This window comes from Trachemys scripta, chromosome 1 (assembly GCF_013100865.1).
Source record: "Trachemys scripta elegans isolate TJP31775 chromosome 1, CAS_Tse_1.0, whole genome shotgun sequence".
NCBI classification, from domain to species: Eukaryota; Metazoa; Chordata; order Testudines; family Emydidae; genus Trachemys; species Trachemys scripta.
In genome coordinates, this window is record NC_048298.1 from 80917442 (window position 1) to 80931875 (window position 14434).

A 14434-nucleotide genomic window follows, 5' to 3' on the forward strand; every position below is an offset into this window, starting at 1 on the left:
TTGATAGATATTTAATGGAAAGGAAGGATCCTAAAAAGCTGTTGATTTTTTAAAAAGAACTAGAATAATATAACAGACAAATTACAGATAGGCTTGCAATAGTCAGAAAAGCTAATGCCAATTTGAGCTGTATTTGGAGAGGTACTGTATCATGCAGCATCAGAGTCCTTCTCTATAATCCTTCCATATGCAGCATGCAAGTGGATTCCCGGTGGATCAGTTTGGAGGATCTGGGCCTGAAGCAGTAGCAAGACTGCATTTGGAATACAACAGATATAATTCAGGACACTAACACCAAAAAAGGGCCAACCAATAGGTTTGTTTCACACCCTCAATAAAGGCCAAAAAGGCACATCTGGAAATAAATATTCCACATTTTCTAGTTTTACCAAGAGGTATCCCTACCTCTTGGTTTTCCACATGGTTAAAGTACAAGTAACCCACTCACAGGAATATTTACACTTAATATGTAAGAACCTTCCAAATAATCAGACTAATAACCACCTGGGGAAAAACCTCTCAATATTTATAAATATTCAGAAATCTCTAACTACAGCAGCTCTAAACCTGTCATCGTTTTGTGGAGGCTAAATATTTTGGAGAAATCAATGGAGTAGATCCTGACTGTTAGGTGGATCCATATGGATAGCTTCGACACTACTTCCAATACAGGACACAACCCTATTGTGATATAATGGTCAACATTGTCCCCAAATTATGCAGTTTATGGAATTTAAACAGAATATGTTCTGTAAATGTAGATTTACAGACTCAGAACATAATATTTTGCTCCAGTGACATGCAATTTACATGTTCCACACACTTGAAAACACGTTGAGGTCTGTAACTGAAACTATAACTAAAAGCCAAAACAGTGGTTGATTAGTTCAATTATTTATTATCCACATAAATACATCCTTCCTATTTGGTTGTTTCCATAATCTATAGCTAACATGAAAATATGGTGATAAACTTCAATCACAGAAACAACTGAGGGATCTGAATATTTATTATATCAACATGATATCATAGACAAAAAAACTCAAACAGCACCCTATGCTCCAGTTCTAGAAATCGCAGACTGATCTACATCACTGACCTTCAGAAATGTGGAAATTCAGCCCATGTGCCCAAAAGCTCCTTTTTTCATGATGGCTTGGCTCACAATCATCCCAATATGCTCTACTAGTATCTGACTCTTTAAATCTAACACAACCATTTGCAGCCCTACAGGGGTCATTTTGCCTCTAATGCAGGTTGCAATTCCCTCACTTCCTGAGCCTCTTGTGTTGTTTTTGCCTTGCTATCTTTATCTCGTTCCCAGAACACAACACAGCCTCATTGTGTATGAAAAAGGGCAAATATTAGAACTATTTTTCAAAATAAGTCTTCCAGCAGAATTCTATTGGAGATAATTTGCTCACAATTGAACAGACACAACTTTACCGTTAGTACCACGCACTGGTGGTTAATAAAACAAAACAAAACAAACAAAACCCTGAAAAAGGTTTGTCAAAGACCATTACTGTGTTGGGGGCCATTTTTGTTCAGTACGTCCTTTCACACAGTTGAGCAGAAGCTTAATCTTTGCTGCACTGCTGCATTTTTTCAAACTTATTTTTTAGGGAACACGGGTTTTAAAATACTAAAACAAAAATGCATATTAAAGGGCACTATAACTTGAAACACTGCCATTCCTCCTGAAATCAGCTATTTCATGTGTAGCATTCTTTAGAGCAAATACAAAACATGGACTAGTATCCAGTAATAAGTGGCTGAGCTATATGTTAGCCAGCTCACGTGTATTTGATTTTTTTTTTTTTTTTTGGTGCATAGCGTAGAGCATAGAAGGTTCCCAGCAGCTTTAATGTCCAAAAAACCCATAACCATTTTGTTCTTAGAAAAGAAAATTTTATTCTTTGTGGCATGGAGAGTGAGGAAATTTACATTTTAAATTACTCTGGCTGGAGCTCATTCAGCTATACACTTCATAAATGCCAAAGTCTGCCAATGTCTAAAGCAGCATTTCTCAAATGCAGCCACAAGGGGATTTTCCTGCAGCCATGACAGCCTCCTGGGCAGAGATGGGAGAGGGGGAAAAGCAGCAATCCCTCCCTGCAGCACCAAGGAGGGTGATGATGAGCCCAGGAAGATGATGGAGGGCCAGGGGAGACAGCAGGGACTGGGGACACCAAAATACCATTGTCCATTATTTTTATTATTGAGTCTGCAAAAAAACCCTACATAAATAAATTACAATGATTTGGACATGTATATGTACATATTTGTTTTTCTTGAAGTTGTTAAAGTATTTTAGGAAAATTTGTCAGAGTGGACATAAGCAAGAGGTGGTGGCCGCATTCTGAGGTCACCAAAAATGTTGTTGTGAGAACCCCCTGGTCTAAAGCCATAAACTATCAGTAATTCAGAATGAAAAAGGAATCAGAGTCTAGCCCTGACCACAGTTTAGGTGATTATTTTTGTCTTTGAGCATAATTACAGCATAAATATAGACTAATAAACTTCTGCTGTACAAACTGGTGTTTGTTGGAGTAAATGCTTATTTAATTGATGTATTACTTGAAGGATTTACTGAAAATGAATGCACATGGTAAAGTTGTGGGCTCTGGATGAGATGCACAAATAAGAGTAAGAATGCAAGCAATTTTTGCAAGTTTTGGAGTTTTAAATTCAGCATGTTTTCCTGTCCATCTGTGCCCAGTTTTTAAGTTGTTCTGCAGAGGACAATGAGTCCTGTACTGTTCTAGTACCAATCCTGACCCAGCAGAAGCACAGCTCAACTGAAGCAACCTGGCTGAGTGAGTCATTCGGTGTAGAAACCTTTCTATTCAAAGTCCTTGTATGTAAGCAGTTCTTCATTCCATAGGCTCTTCTTATAAACTGAGTGAATCTGATCCGTGCAGGCCAGTTCCTGTACTGATGCAGAGCCGCACTGACTTCAATGGGACATCACGTAAGCATAAGGGTTCACGTGTACAGATCAATTTGTAGGATCAGAACCTTAACGGTGGAGTTAACATAGCTCCACAATATACCCATGCCAACATTAATTTTTTTTCTCCTGTGTAGGTTTCATGTGTTAGAGTGCAAATATATGGCACAAATGCACAGCCAGTGAGTAACAGTTTTTCAACAGTATGTAGTTTACTGAAGAGTGTATCATTAAGTTAGAAAGACAAGGTGGGTGAGGTAATAGATTTATTGGACCAACTTCTATTGGAGAGAGAGAGACAAGGTTTGGAGCTCACACAGAGCTCTTCAGCTCTGGAAAACTAACCTAAAGTGTCACTGCTAAATACAAAATGTGAACAGATTGTTTAGCATAGCTAGTTAATCCATATTTCGAGGGACCATTCAAGGTGAAGTGGCCCCTTAACATCCCTCCACTCCTGTCGGGGGGGGGGAGAAGAGAGAGAGAGAGAACACACAGGGCCCAAAGGGCTGTTGGTGGGTTACAGATTGTTGCAATAAGCCATAAATCCAGTGTCTAACAAAGTTATCAATTTAAGCTCCCAGGCTTGACTTTTCAACTCTGAGTAAGGTCGAAAGCTTATCTCTCGCCAACAGAAGTTAGTCCAATAAAAGATATTACCTCATCCACCTTGTGTCTCTAATATCCTGGGACCACCGTAATTACATGCAATGTTGTTGTAACTAAGTTAATCACTGTGGGGGAGTGACTACGCAAACTTTAAATATAAAAAAAATAAGAGTAATCTTTGATGGGGCTACAACGTTTTGTTTTGGGGGAATGGGAGGAGGAAAAGACTGCCAGAGATCAGCCAGTGTACAGAATCCTGCCCTATTGCTGCCCATGCTGAACTTGTTCAGTTCATTCAGAACATGGCTGCAGGGATCTCACACCTGCATCTTTCACACATTAAATTAACTTTTTTAAAAAAAGGTTGCAAGGTGGATTGCTGTCTGCTTCCCCAGCTGCATGCTGCTAGCAAACAAGCAAACTCCACAGAAGTAGCAAGCAGCCGTGATTCAATTACTATTTATAGATTAAGTTAAATGTCACCTAATGGAGAAATACACCTAGCTGGAAAGTTGACAGGAGATATTTTTGAGAATCGGTAGACACTCCCTCCCCTAAAAAAAAGCCCACAGACTCATACCAAGAGGTAGAAATTAATGTGTGGAGTGGTACAGGCTAATATATTATGAGCATAAACACTCTTGCTGTCTATCTCAAGTCCTGCTATTTTGTGACATGACATATCCAATCCAGGCTATCATAAAACTCTGATTTCCATAGGCAAGACTGTATGCTAGCCATCCTCCCTCCCTCCCTCCTGCAAAGTTCTCCCCTTAAATTCATAGCACGGTACTTAAAACATTTCAACATTGTTCATGCTGCGTGTGTGTTATACTCCTTTCGTGTCTATTTAGATTGTAAACTCTTTGGGGGCACAGACTGTTTACTACTCTCTATTTGTACAGCACATAACAATGGAGCCCCATTCATGATTGGTCCTTAGGCACTACCATAATAAACATGAAAACCTACACTGAAGTTTCTCATTTTTAAAAATGAATTTCCATACAGAGACATCTAAAGTTCTAATTCCTGCTGGTATCATATTTGGTAAGTGAAACACGGATCTAGCAGAAGCAAAGTAATACTAGCTACAACTAGCTTTTCATTGAATTCTAAAATAATTTTAATCAATGATAAATATTGGTAAATTTGGCTTAAGAAAAAAGGCACTCAATTACAATTTTGTTGTAAGAGGAGCCAAAGGATATACATCTTCCTCTTGTTGTACTAGGATGTCAAGTGAAAAGCTTCGCATAAGGTCTCTGAAATACTCACAAAACAGCCTCTTTTAAGGTTATGATATTTCTCATTTTGGAGCAGGTTTATAAATAATTATTTTTCCTGTACTTAAAAAAGTGCTTATCACAAATAATTTTAAACTTGCTGTATTTCTCTGATTTAACTTTCAGTTATAAAATCAGATTTCACAATTCAGAATTACTTAGAAGCATTAGGTATTTTAACATTTAATTGTTTTGTAACATGTGCCAGTTCACCCAGTCATACTTAGCAACATTCATTTTCTTGTGGGAAGTGGTCACACGTCCTTTAAAGGTGATTTGCAAATGGGGGGGGAATAGGTTTGTGCCCTTTTATGCTTATAAGGAGGCCTGAAAAAGTTTCAGCATGGCTTTTTTTCTGCATGTTTCTTACATTAGAAATTAAAGTCCCACCTAGATTGGGAGACCACCATCACTGGTAAATTGGTGAAATGTAACAAGAATCAAGAGTGAAAGTGGAGCAATTGAGAGGATAAGGGATTTTTAGTTAGACTTAACATTTTGTTAATAGCAATGGAGTTTCAATTATTAATTTTGGATAAGGGATCGCTTTCAGAGAGAGTCAAGTATACCTCTTCACACATTCCTTCAGTTAAAACGATAGAACTCACAAACATGTTCTGACACTATCAAAAGGTCCTCTAGTGTGGAAGATTACTTTTGAAATTTGATTTATAATTAGGTTTCAGAATTGAAACCCCAATTCAGATGACTATTTCAGTTCACATATCTTAGAGCTATTGTTTCAGATGGTTTTACAAACAATGTATCAATTTGCTTTTGACCCTTTCACACCAGAAGACTAGGTGGTTTTATTTTTTCTAAAAGGAAAGCTTAGATTCTGCCACCAAATTCTGTGGTTGCGGAACAGCAGAAGACAAAGGGTTCTCACAATTAGACCCTTTCCTTGGAGGACACCACCATCAGCTCCAGAAACTTGGTTCCATCTGGGATGGAATTGGACGATTGTCGTACTGAAGGTTTCATGGGGAAGAGGAATGGGGATCAGTGAGTCCACTCAAATCTAAGGATACCTCCAAACCCAAGGATGCTAGGGCTAGTTCATGTTTTACCACCACACAAGATACAATCTTTCTCCTTGAAGCTGGTTCAACTGTGTTGTAGCTGCAGTTCACTTACTACTAGGGGCTTTCTACACCATGTCCTCTGTAGCAACTGCTAGTTTATGGTCAACAACTCACAACCACCTTTGCAGTACACCAAGACCAATATATTTTAGAATTTCTTTTACTGAAGTGACAAGCTGCTTTAAAAGCTCCCAAAACTCGTTAGTTAAATGTTAAAATCCCCAAAAGGTGGTCTATATCCCACCTCTCCCCAGCTATCAAATATTAAACATTTAATTAATATGGGCTTAAAGAAAGGAAGTGGCAAAGCTAAAAATTGACTTTCAAGCAACACAAAATTTGTTACATTTCCTAGAAATTAGGAAGTCTAAATTAGATGACAGTTGAGCAATCTCAACTGCCAGGCATGTTCTGTTGCTACTAAATTCAACAAAATGACTACAGAATACAAAGCTACGTGCTAAGTGCTAAGGCAGATGTAACCTCACACTTCAGGAGCAGGAGTGTAATAGTAACTGGCTATTTATCATGGTACACTGGCTTTCCTGTAAAGTCCTTTGTTTTGTTCCACTTTGGTTTGTTTTTTTTGAATGGCTGACAGCTAGGTAGTGCAACAGGTTTTGAACCCAGATGTTCAGAAATAAACACCAAAATAGGTTAGAGCGGTTTTGTTTTTTTTTTTGGTTGAGATTTGGCAAGATATACAAACACAAAAGGTGAAGAGTACTCGTTTTTCAAATTACTTTGTACATGCTTATCTCTAGTACTATGTGTGATGCTTTGTTACCACCCTTTTTTCATGTGCTGTCTTCATGTTCTCAGCCTCAACTGTTCAAATATCCAGTTATGCCAACTCTGTCAGGCACTTGTCTAACTGAGGACACATGAAATCTTAGTAAGTGGGGAATAGTACAGAGATGTGTTAGAAGTAGAAACCCAAAGTTCATGTACACATTTATAAACAGACAAGTTTACTAACCATATATTTTGTATAGGGTGAATTGATCAGACTTCAATCAAAAGTACATTAAAACAAGCTATTTTGTAATGATGCTCAAAGTAGTAAACAATTCCACCATTCAAGTTTTCGCTTGAGCCCCATTTCGTTTTTTTTCCTCTGCCCAAGGGGATAAAAAACTACATCATTGTGATGGGATTTTTCATCATATGTACCTCCTGTTCAGTAAAGATTTTGCTATTCTCTTCCCCAATGCAGGAGGCTGTGAATGTTCTCTTGCCACTGGCCTTCTTTATACAGGAAAAAGGCAGTAATGGTACTGTTTAAGATTTTGCTGCTGTCTACCCTCTGCAGAACCCTGAAAATTATACCACCAAATGGCACCTGCAAGGAGGTTCGTAATCCAAAGCAAGTCTCAACCTTGCAAGTAAAAATGATTATATATTGAACATGTTTTCCTGTAACAGACCTAATGCCAGGTCTTCAGTTTTTGTATTAGTACTGCATTAGTATTACTATTTTGTTAAAGGGTGTGATTTTTTTTAAACCCGATGTTATACCAGTGCAACCCTGTTATAAAGATGCCATATAATAGTGTAGCTTATTTACCTTCACTTATGGGAATTAAGCTATACCGCTACAAGTACTTACACACATATATAACTATGCTCACAGTGACCGGGGGAGGAGGGGGAAGGGGAGGGAGGAAGGAGAAGAGGAAGGGACTATATATAATCAGCATCCCCTCCTGTGTGTAGAATCCATACTTGCAATCACCTCTGTATTAAGGAGTTTCCAGAGCATGTTCAACCCATTTACTACAATAGAACAAATTTTCCAAATTGGCACCAGTCATAAGAAAACAGGAATTGTCATACCTCACCAGACCAAGAACTTATCTAGTGTAGTATCCTTTCTCCACCTGTGGCCAACCAGACACTGCAGAGTGAAGTGTAAAATATCTATAGTAGACAATTATGAACCAATATGCCCATCAGAGAGGTTTCTTACCAACTCCACCAGTTAGTGGCTGACCTATGTCCTTATGTATAAGTTACATATTCCATATCCCTAAAGTAACTAGATAGTAAGGGTTTAAGATTTAAAAAGAGGATTAGACTCCTTGTCTCAATAATATGTTGTAGGAGTGGGTTCTACAATTTAATATGATGTAAAAATATTTCAACTTATCATTGAAGTTTACTTTTTAGGTTTTAAATCAGGCAATTCCTTTTACTGAGAGGGTAATTAGGAGTTCTCAAATGATCATCTTTAGTCTATCATTTTATAAACCTCTCATATCCCTTTTTATTCACCATCTCAACTAAGTAGTCCTACTCTTTTCCCCTCAACTCTTTAATCCCTTAAATGTGTATTGTACATCACTGCCTAGTCTCCTGTCAGTGATTTGTAAATATTAAGAGGGTTTTTTTAAATCATAAGACATACCTGACTTAAAAGCTGTCCATGAAAAATGGTATTGACCACATTCAGAACCTGTTTGATAAGTTTCCTTTGAGAAGTGGGGATGAGAGCTGGGTATCTGGTCCCAGTTGTCTCCAGTTCCTGCTGTACTTTATCCAAAAGTTCACAGAGGAATTCCTGAGCATCTTGTTGGGCATAACCTCGGAAGGCTGGGATTAGTCTCCACACAGAATGGAGCATGGCAAAAGGAGACACCAATGCCCACTTGCCAGACCACATAACTTGGAACAGAGTATGTAGCTCATGACACAGAGAAATGTGCTTTGAGCTTGGCTCCCTGGGCTGAATAAGCTCCATATTTCTACTTTTTGATGCCCCTCCACTTAGTCCAGATGATAAACTAGGTCGTCTAATAGAAGATGATCCTTTTACCTTCACTTGGGTCTCATTGACACAAAATGCAGAACCAGTAATTGGAGGGTGCTTAGTAGAGGATCTTGTTTTTTCATTGGCTGCTGTTGCCAGCAACTCTTGAGTTTGGTTCAGATCAAGCTTTAGAAAACATTCCCGAAAAATAAGCAAATGACTCAATACTTGCAGAATAGAGTTCATATAGCATGTATTTCCCAAGTTTCTCAGTCCGGTTACACCAGGAGTCACTGTAGGCCTTCGCTTAATTGGAGAATCACCAATTTTTTTCAATCTTACTTCATCTGAGGTAGAAGTTACTTTCAGCTCTGCAGGAGAGGACAAATTTTGTGGTAATTTTTGTACATAGGGTGATACTTTTGAGGATATTTTATTTTGATTTTGTAAACGAGAACTCTTCCTTGGAGGCATTTTTTCCATCTCTACTTTCAACTGACGCTTTCGCTCTTGTCTTCTTTTCCTAGCTTTGTCCCTTCTTTCCTCTGCCTCCTCCTGGCGCCTCTCTTCTTCCAAAATCCTTTTCCCACTAGGTGTTAGCTCAAACCATGATCTGAACACTTTGCCCATTAATGCACGCCTTCTGTGCCACAGAGCTGTGAACATGCGGTCTTCATTTCGAAGCAAGGCTTGGGCACCATTGTGTGAAAGGTAAGAGTCATCACTCGTACCCATAGATCGCAAAGTCCTGCCACTACGGGTAGTGCAGTCATAGTTTTGACTCTTGATTGCACTTAATGTACTTCGCAATAGTTTTAAGTCACCAGTTGCATTATCATTAAGAACATAGTCATCACAAAGGTAACAGAAAACATACAGCTCATTCACTTCCAATGCCACTGAATGACTACTTTCCTGAAAGTGCTTTAGTGCATGCTCTTCAATGTATCTTCCACATGCAACATGCGAACAGCTAAGGCATGCCCAGACAGATTCTGTAGTATTGCAGTCCACGCAATGCCATTTTTGAGGGTTCAGGATGGAATGATCTTGGGCTAGCCGTAGTCGCCCTATGTGCTTACACTTATCCATTATTAATACTGAAATACTGGAGAAATACTAGAGAAACACGTTATCCAAACTATTTTCTGTCCATGACATTCTGACCTGCAAACTAAAGGGGAAAAAAAAAAGTTCAGCTTCACATATAGTGTAAGTCAAAAGTAAGTTAATACATCCTTGGCAATAAAATTAGTAAATAAAATTTGGTTTAGTTTTAAATGATACTGATGTACTATTCCGTAATCAGAGTCACAATCAACAATCTTGTTACAAGTTTTAGCAGAAAGGTTCGTGACTGAATGGGCATGAAGACTGAACTACTCATGCCACTAGTACCTTCTGTATCCAGGCTGAGGCATGTTGATAACATAAGCCTGTTGCGCTGGTTTAATTAAAGGTGTTATTCTAAATTGTTTTTGTTAAACCAGTGTAACTCTGTATGAACACCTATCTGTTCAAACCTGGCATATATTGGTTTAGCTTACATTAGTAAATCTACAGGGCAAGCTAAACTGACAAGTTTTAAATTAACAAGAATGTCCACACAGAAAAGTTATACCAGTTTAGCTATATCGGTTTAGAATCGCACCTTTCATCTAACACCAGTTTAGCTTACTGTGTTTCGACAAGCCTATAGTGAACAGAAGTTTACACCATCACTGACCTCGCTAGTCTCTATTTGATAGATAAAATAGGGTCATTTATTTTAGGGTCATTGTGGCATATTACATAACTAGCTGGTGACCTCCCCCAGAATAAGCAAGCTTAGTACTACTGTACCTCCTCTCCTGTCCTGTCCCATGAGAACCTAATTGTAGAGTCCTGATCAAAACATAAAGTTGCACCAGTTTAACTAAAGATGTCCTTTTAAACCGATTTCCAATAAGGGCAATTGTGCCTGGATGTTTAAATGAACTTAAATCTGGCTTGTATTGTTTTAGCTTGTCCCTGTAAATAGATATATCCAGTTTTAAACCAGTTTTAAGCTTGTCCACATAGGGGTTTGCACTGGTTTAACTAAATCAGTTCAAGATAGCATGCAGGCAAGCCCTAAGTTAGAAGATTGACAAATGGGAGGACTCCTTCCCTCCCCTTTATTCTGTTCCCATCCTTCACAAAGAAGCGAGTCAATACCTTAAATTTGAACTCAAGTGCTGGTGCCCAGGATGCCACTAACAAAAAGGGCTAGATACTAATATCACTCAGCAAATTAACTTCTCTAAGGGTATGTCTACACTACGAAATTAGTTCGAATTTATAGAAGCCGGTTTTATTGAAATCGGTTGTATACAGCCGATTGTGTATGTCCACACAATAAAATGCTCTAGGTGCTCTAGTCGGCAGACCGCGTCCACAGTACGAGGCTAGCGTCGACTTCCGGAGCATTGCACTATGGGTAGCTATCCCACAGCTATCCCACAGTTCCCGCAGTCTCTGCCGCCCCTTGGAATTCTGGGTTGAGATCCCAATGCCCGGATGATGCAAAACAGTGTCGCGGGCGGTTCTGGGTACATGTCGTCAGGCCCCTCCCCCCTCGTCACAGCAACGGCAGACAATAGATTCGCGCCTTTTTACCTGGGTTACCTGTGCAGACAACATACCACGGCAAGCATGGAGCCCACTCAGCTCAGCTGAGCTCACCGTCACCATATGTCCTCTGGGTGCCGGCAGACGTGGGACTGCATTGCTACACAGCAGCAGCTGCTAACTGCCTTTTGGCGGTAGACGGTGTAGCATGAGTGATAGCCGTGGGGCTGGCAGCCGTAGTGCTGCATTGCACCAGCCCCTTGCAGGCGATGGTATATTATGACTGGTACCCGTCGTCGTCGTACTGGTATGGCTGTCAATCATGGCCACCTGGGCAGACATGCTACTGTTTCGATGATGACGGTTACCAGTCATAATATACTATTTTCTGCCAATTGCCCAATATTGTCTGCTAAGCACCCAGAAGAGGCCGAGGGCGATGCTGGGTGCTGGCGGACGTGGGGCTGGCAGACGTGGGGCTGCATTGCTACACAGCAGCAGCCCCTTGCCTTTTGGCAGATGATGGCATATTATGATTGGTACCCGTCATCGTCATACTGGTATGGCTGTCACTCATGCTGCAGCGTCGGCTGCCACCTTAAGATGTAAAAAATAGATTTGTTCTGTGTTCATTTGCTTCCCCTTCCTCCGTGAAATCAACGGCCTGCTAAGCCCAGGGTTTCCAGTTTAATCTTTGGGGGGACCATTCTGTGTGACAGTTGTTTGTGTTTCTCCCTGTTCCTGTACCTGTACGCCATGTCGTCACTCGGCCCTCCCTCCCTCCCGCCCTCCTTCTCCTGGTCCATCAGATACTACTTTCGCGCCTTTTTTCTGACCAGGCGCCATAGCTAGCACTGGGATCATGGAGCCCGCTCAGATCACCGCGGCAATTATGAGCACTATGAACACCACGCGCATTGTCCTGGAGTACATGCAGAGCCAGAACATGCCAAGGCGAAACCCGGACCAGGCGAGGAGGCGATTGCAGCGCGGCGACGAGAGTGATGAGGAAATTGACATGGCCATAGACCTCTCACAAGGCACAGGCCCCAGCAATGTGGAAATCATGGTGTTACTGGGGCAGGTTGATACCGTGGAACGCCGATTCTGGGCCCGGGAAACAAGCACAGACTGGTGGGACCGCATCGTGCTGCAGGTATGGGACGATTCCCAGTGGCTGCGAAACTTTCGCATGCGTAAGGGCACTTTCATGGAACTTTGTGACTTGCTTTCCCCTGCCCTGAAACGCCAGGATACCAAGATGAGAGCAGCCCTCACAGTTGAGAAGCGAGTGGCAATAGCCCTGTGGAAGCTTGCAACGCCAGACAGCTACCGGTCAGTCGGGAATCAATTTGGAGTGGGCAAATCTACTGTGGGGGCTGCTGTGATCCAATTTGCCAGGGCAATGAAAGACCTGGTGATAGCAAGGGTAGTGACTCTGGGCAACGTGCAGTCAATAGTGGATGGTTTTGCTGAAATGGGATTCCCAAACTGTGGCGGGGCCATAGACAGAACCCATATCCCTATCTTGTCACCGGAGCACCAAGCCACCGACTACATAAACCGCAAGGGGTACTTTTCAATGCTGCTGCAAGCCCTGGTGGATCACAAGGGACGTTTCACCAACATCAACGTGGGATGGCCGGGAAAGGTACATGATGCTCGCGTCTTCAGGAACTCTGCTCTGTTTCGAAAGCTGGAGGAAGGGACTTTCTTCCCGGACCAGAAAGTGACCATTGGGGATGTTGAAATGCCTATCGTGATCCTTGGGGACCCAGCCTACCCCTTAATGCCATGGCTCATGAAGCCATACACAGGCAGCCTGGACAGGAGTCAGGACCTGTTCAACTACAGGCTGAGCAAGTGCCGAATGGTGGTGGAATGTGCATTTGGACGTTTAAAAGCGCGCTGGCGCAGCTTACTGACTCGCTCAGACCTCAGCGAAAAGAATATCCCCATTGTTATTGCTGCTTGCTGTGCGCTCCACAATATCTGTGAGAGTAAGGGGGAGACATTTATGGCGGGGTGGGAGGTTGAGGCAACTCGCCTGGCCGCTGATTACGCGCAGCCAGACACCAGGGCGGTTAGAGGAGCACAGCAGGGCGCGGTGCGCATCAGAGAAGCTTTGAAAACGAGTTTTGTGACTGGCCAGGCTACTGTGTGAAACTTCTGTTTGTTTCTCCTTGATGAACCCTCCAACCCCCCCCCGACCCGGTTCACTCTACTTCCCTGTAAACCAACCACCCCACCCCACCCTCCCCTCCCCTCCCGCTTGCAGAGGCAATAAAGTCATTGTTTTTTCACATTCATGCATTCTTTATTAGTTCCTTACAGAGGTAGGGGGATAATTGCCAAGGTAGCAGGGATGGGTGGGGGAGGAGGGATGGAAAAGGACACACTGCATTTTAAAACTTTAACTCTTATTGAAGCCCAGCCTTCTGATGCTTGGGCGATCATCTGGGGTGGAGTGACTGGGTGGACGGAGGCCCCCCCACCGTGTTCTTGGGCGTCTGGGTGACGAGGCTATGGAACTTGGGGAGGAGGGCTGTTGGTTACACAGGGGCTGTAGCGGCGGTCTCTGCTCCTGCTGCCTTTCCTGCAACTCAACCATACGCTTGAGCATATCACTTTGATGCTCCAGCAGACGGAGCATTGCCTCTTGCCGTCTGTCTGCAAGCTGACGCCACCTATCGTCTTCAGCCCGCCACCTCTCCTCTCGTTCATGTTGGACTTTTCTCATCTCCGACATTGACTGCCTCCACGCATTCTGCTGTGCTCTATCAGCGTGGGAGGACATCTGCAGCTCCGTGAACATCTCGTCCCTCGTCTTACGTTTTCTCTTTCTAATGTTCACGAGCCTCTGCGAAGGAGAAACATTTGCAGCTGGTGGAGGAGAAGGGAGAGGTGGTTAAAAAAGACACATTTTAGGGAACAATGGGTACACTCTTTCATTACAAGGTCGCATATTTCGGCTTGCAGGCAGCCATCGTAGGCCACAGTGTTTTGGCTTATTTAACCTTCTTAACATGCGGGAAAGGTTGCAAACAGCAGCGCATTTCCCATCTCAAGGATGAATTGGGTTGTCCATTTAAAATGGGGTTTCAATGTAAAAGGAGGGGGCTGCGGTTTCCCGGTTAACATGCGGCACAAACACAAGTAAACC

General features: G+C 42.0%; 1 protein-coding gene across 2 annotated transcripts in view; it reads right to left on the minus strand.

Annotated features, from left to right (window-relative positions):
* Positions 1 to 14434, minus strand: part of USP44 (ubiquitin specific peptidase 44) — a 31671-nt gene that overhangs the window by 5968 nt on the left and 11269 nt on the right. For both annotated transcript variants that reach the window (XM_034773018.1, XM_034773012.1), the window contains exon 2: positions 8341 to 9856. In XM_034773018.1, the coding sequence (XP_034628909.1) occupies positions 8341 to 9774 (1434 nt within the window). In that variant the 5' untranslated portion in view covers positions 9775 to 9856. The remainder of the gene's footprint in view (positions 1 to 8340; positions 9857 to 14434) is intronic.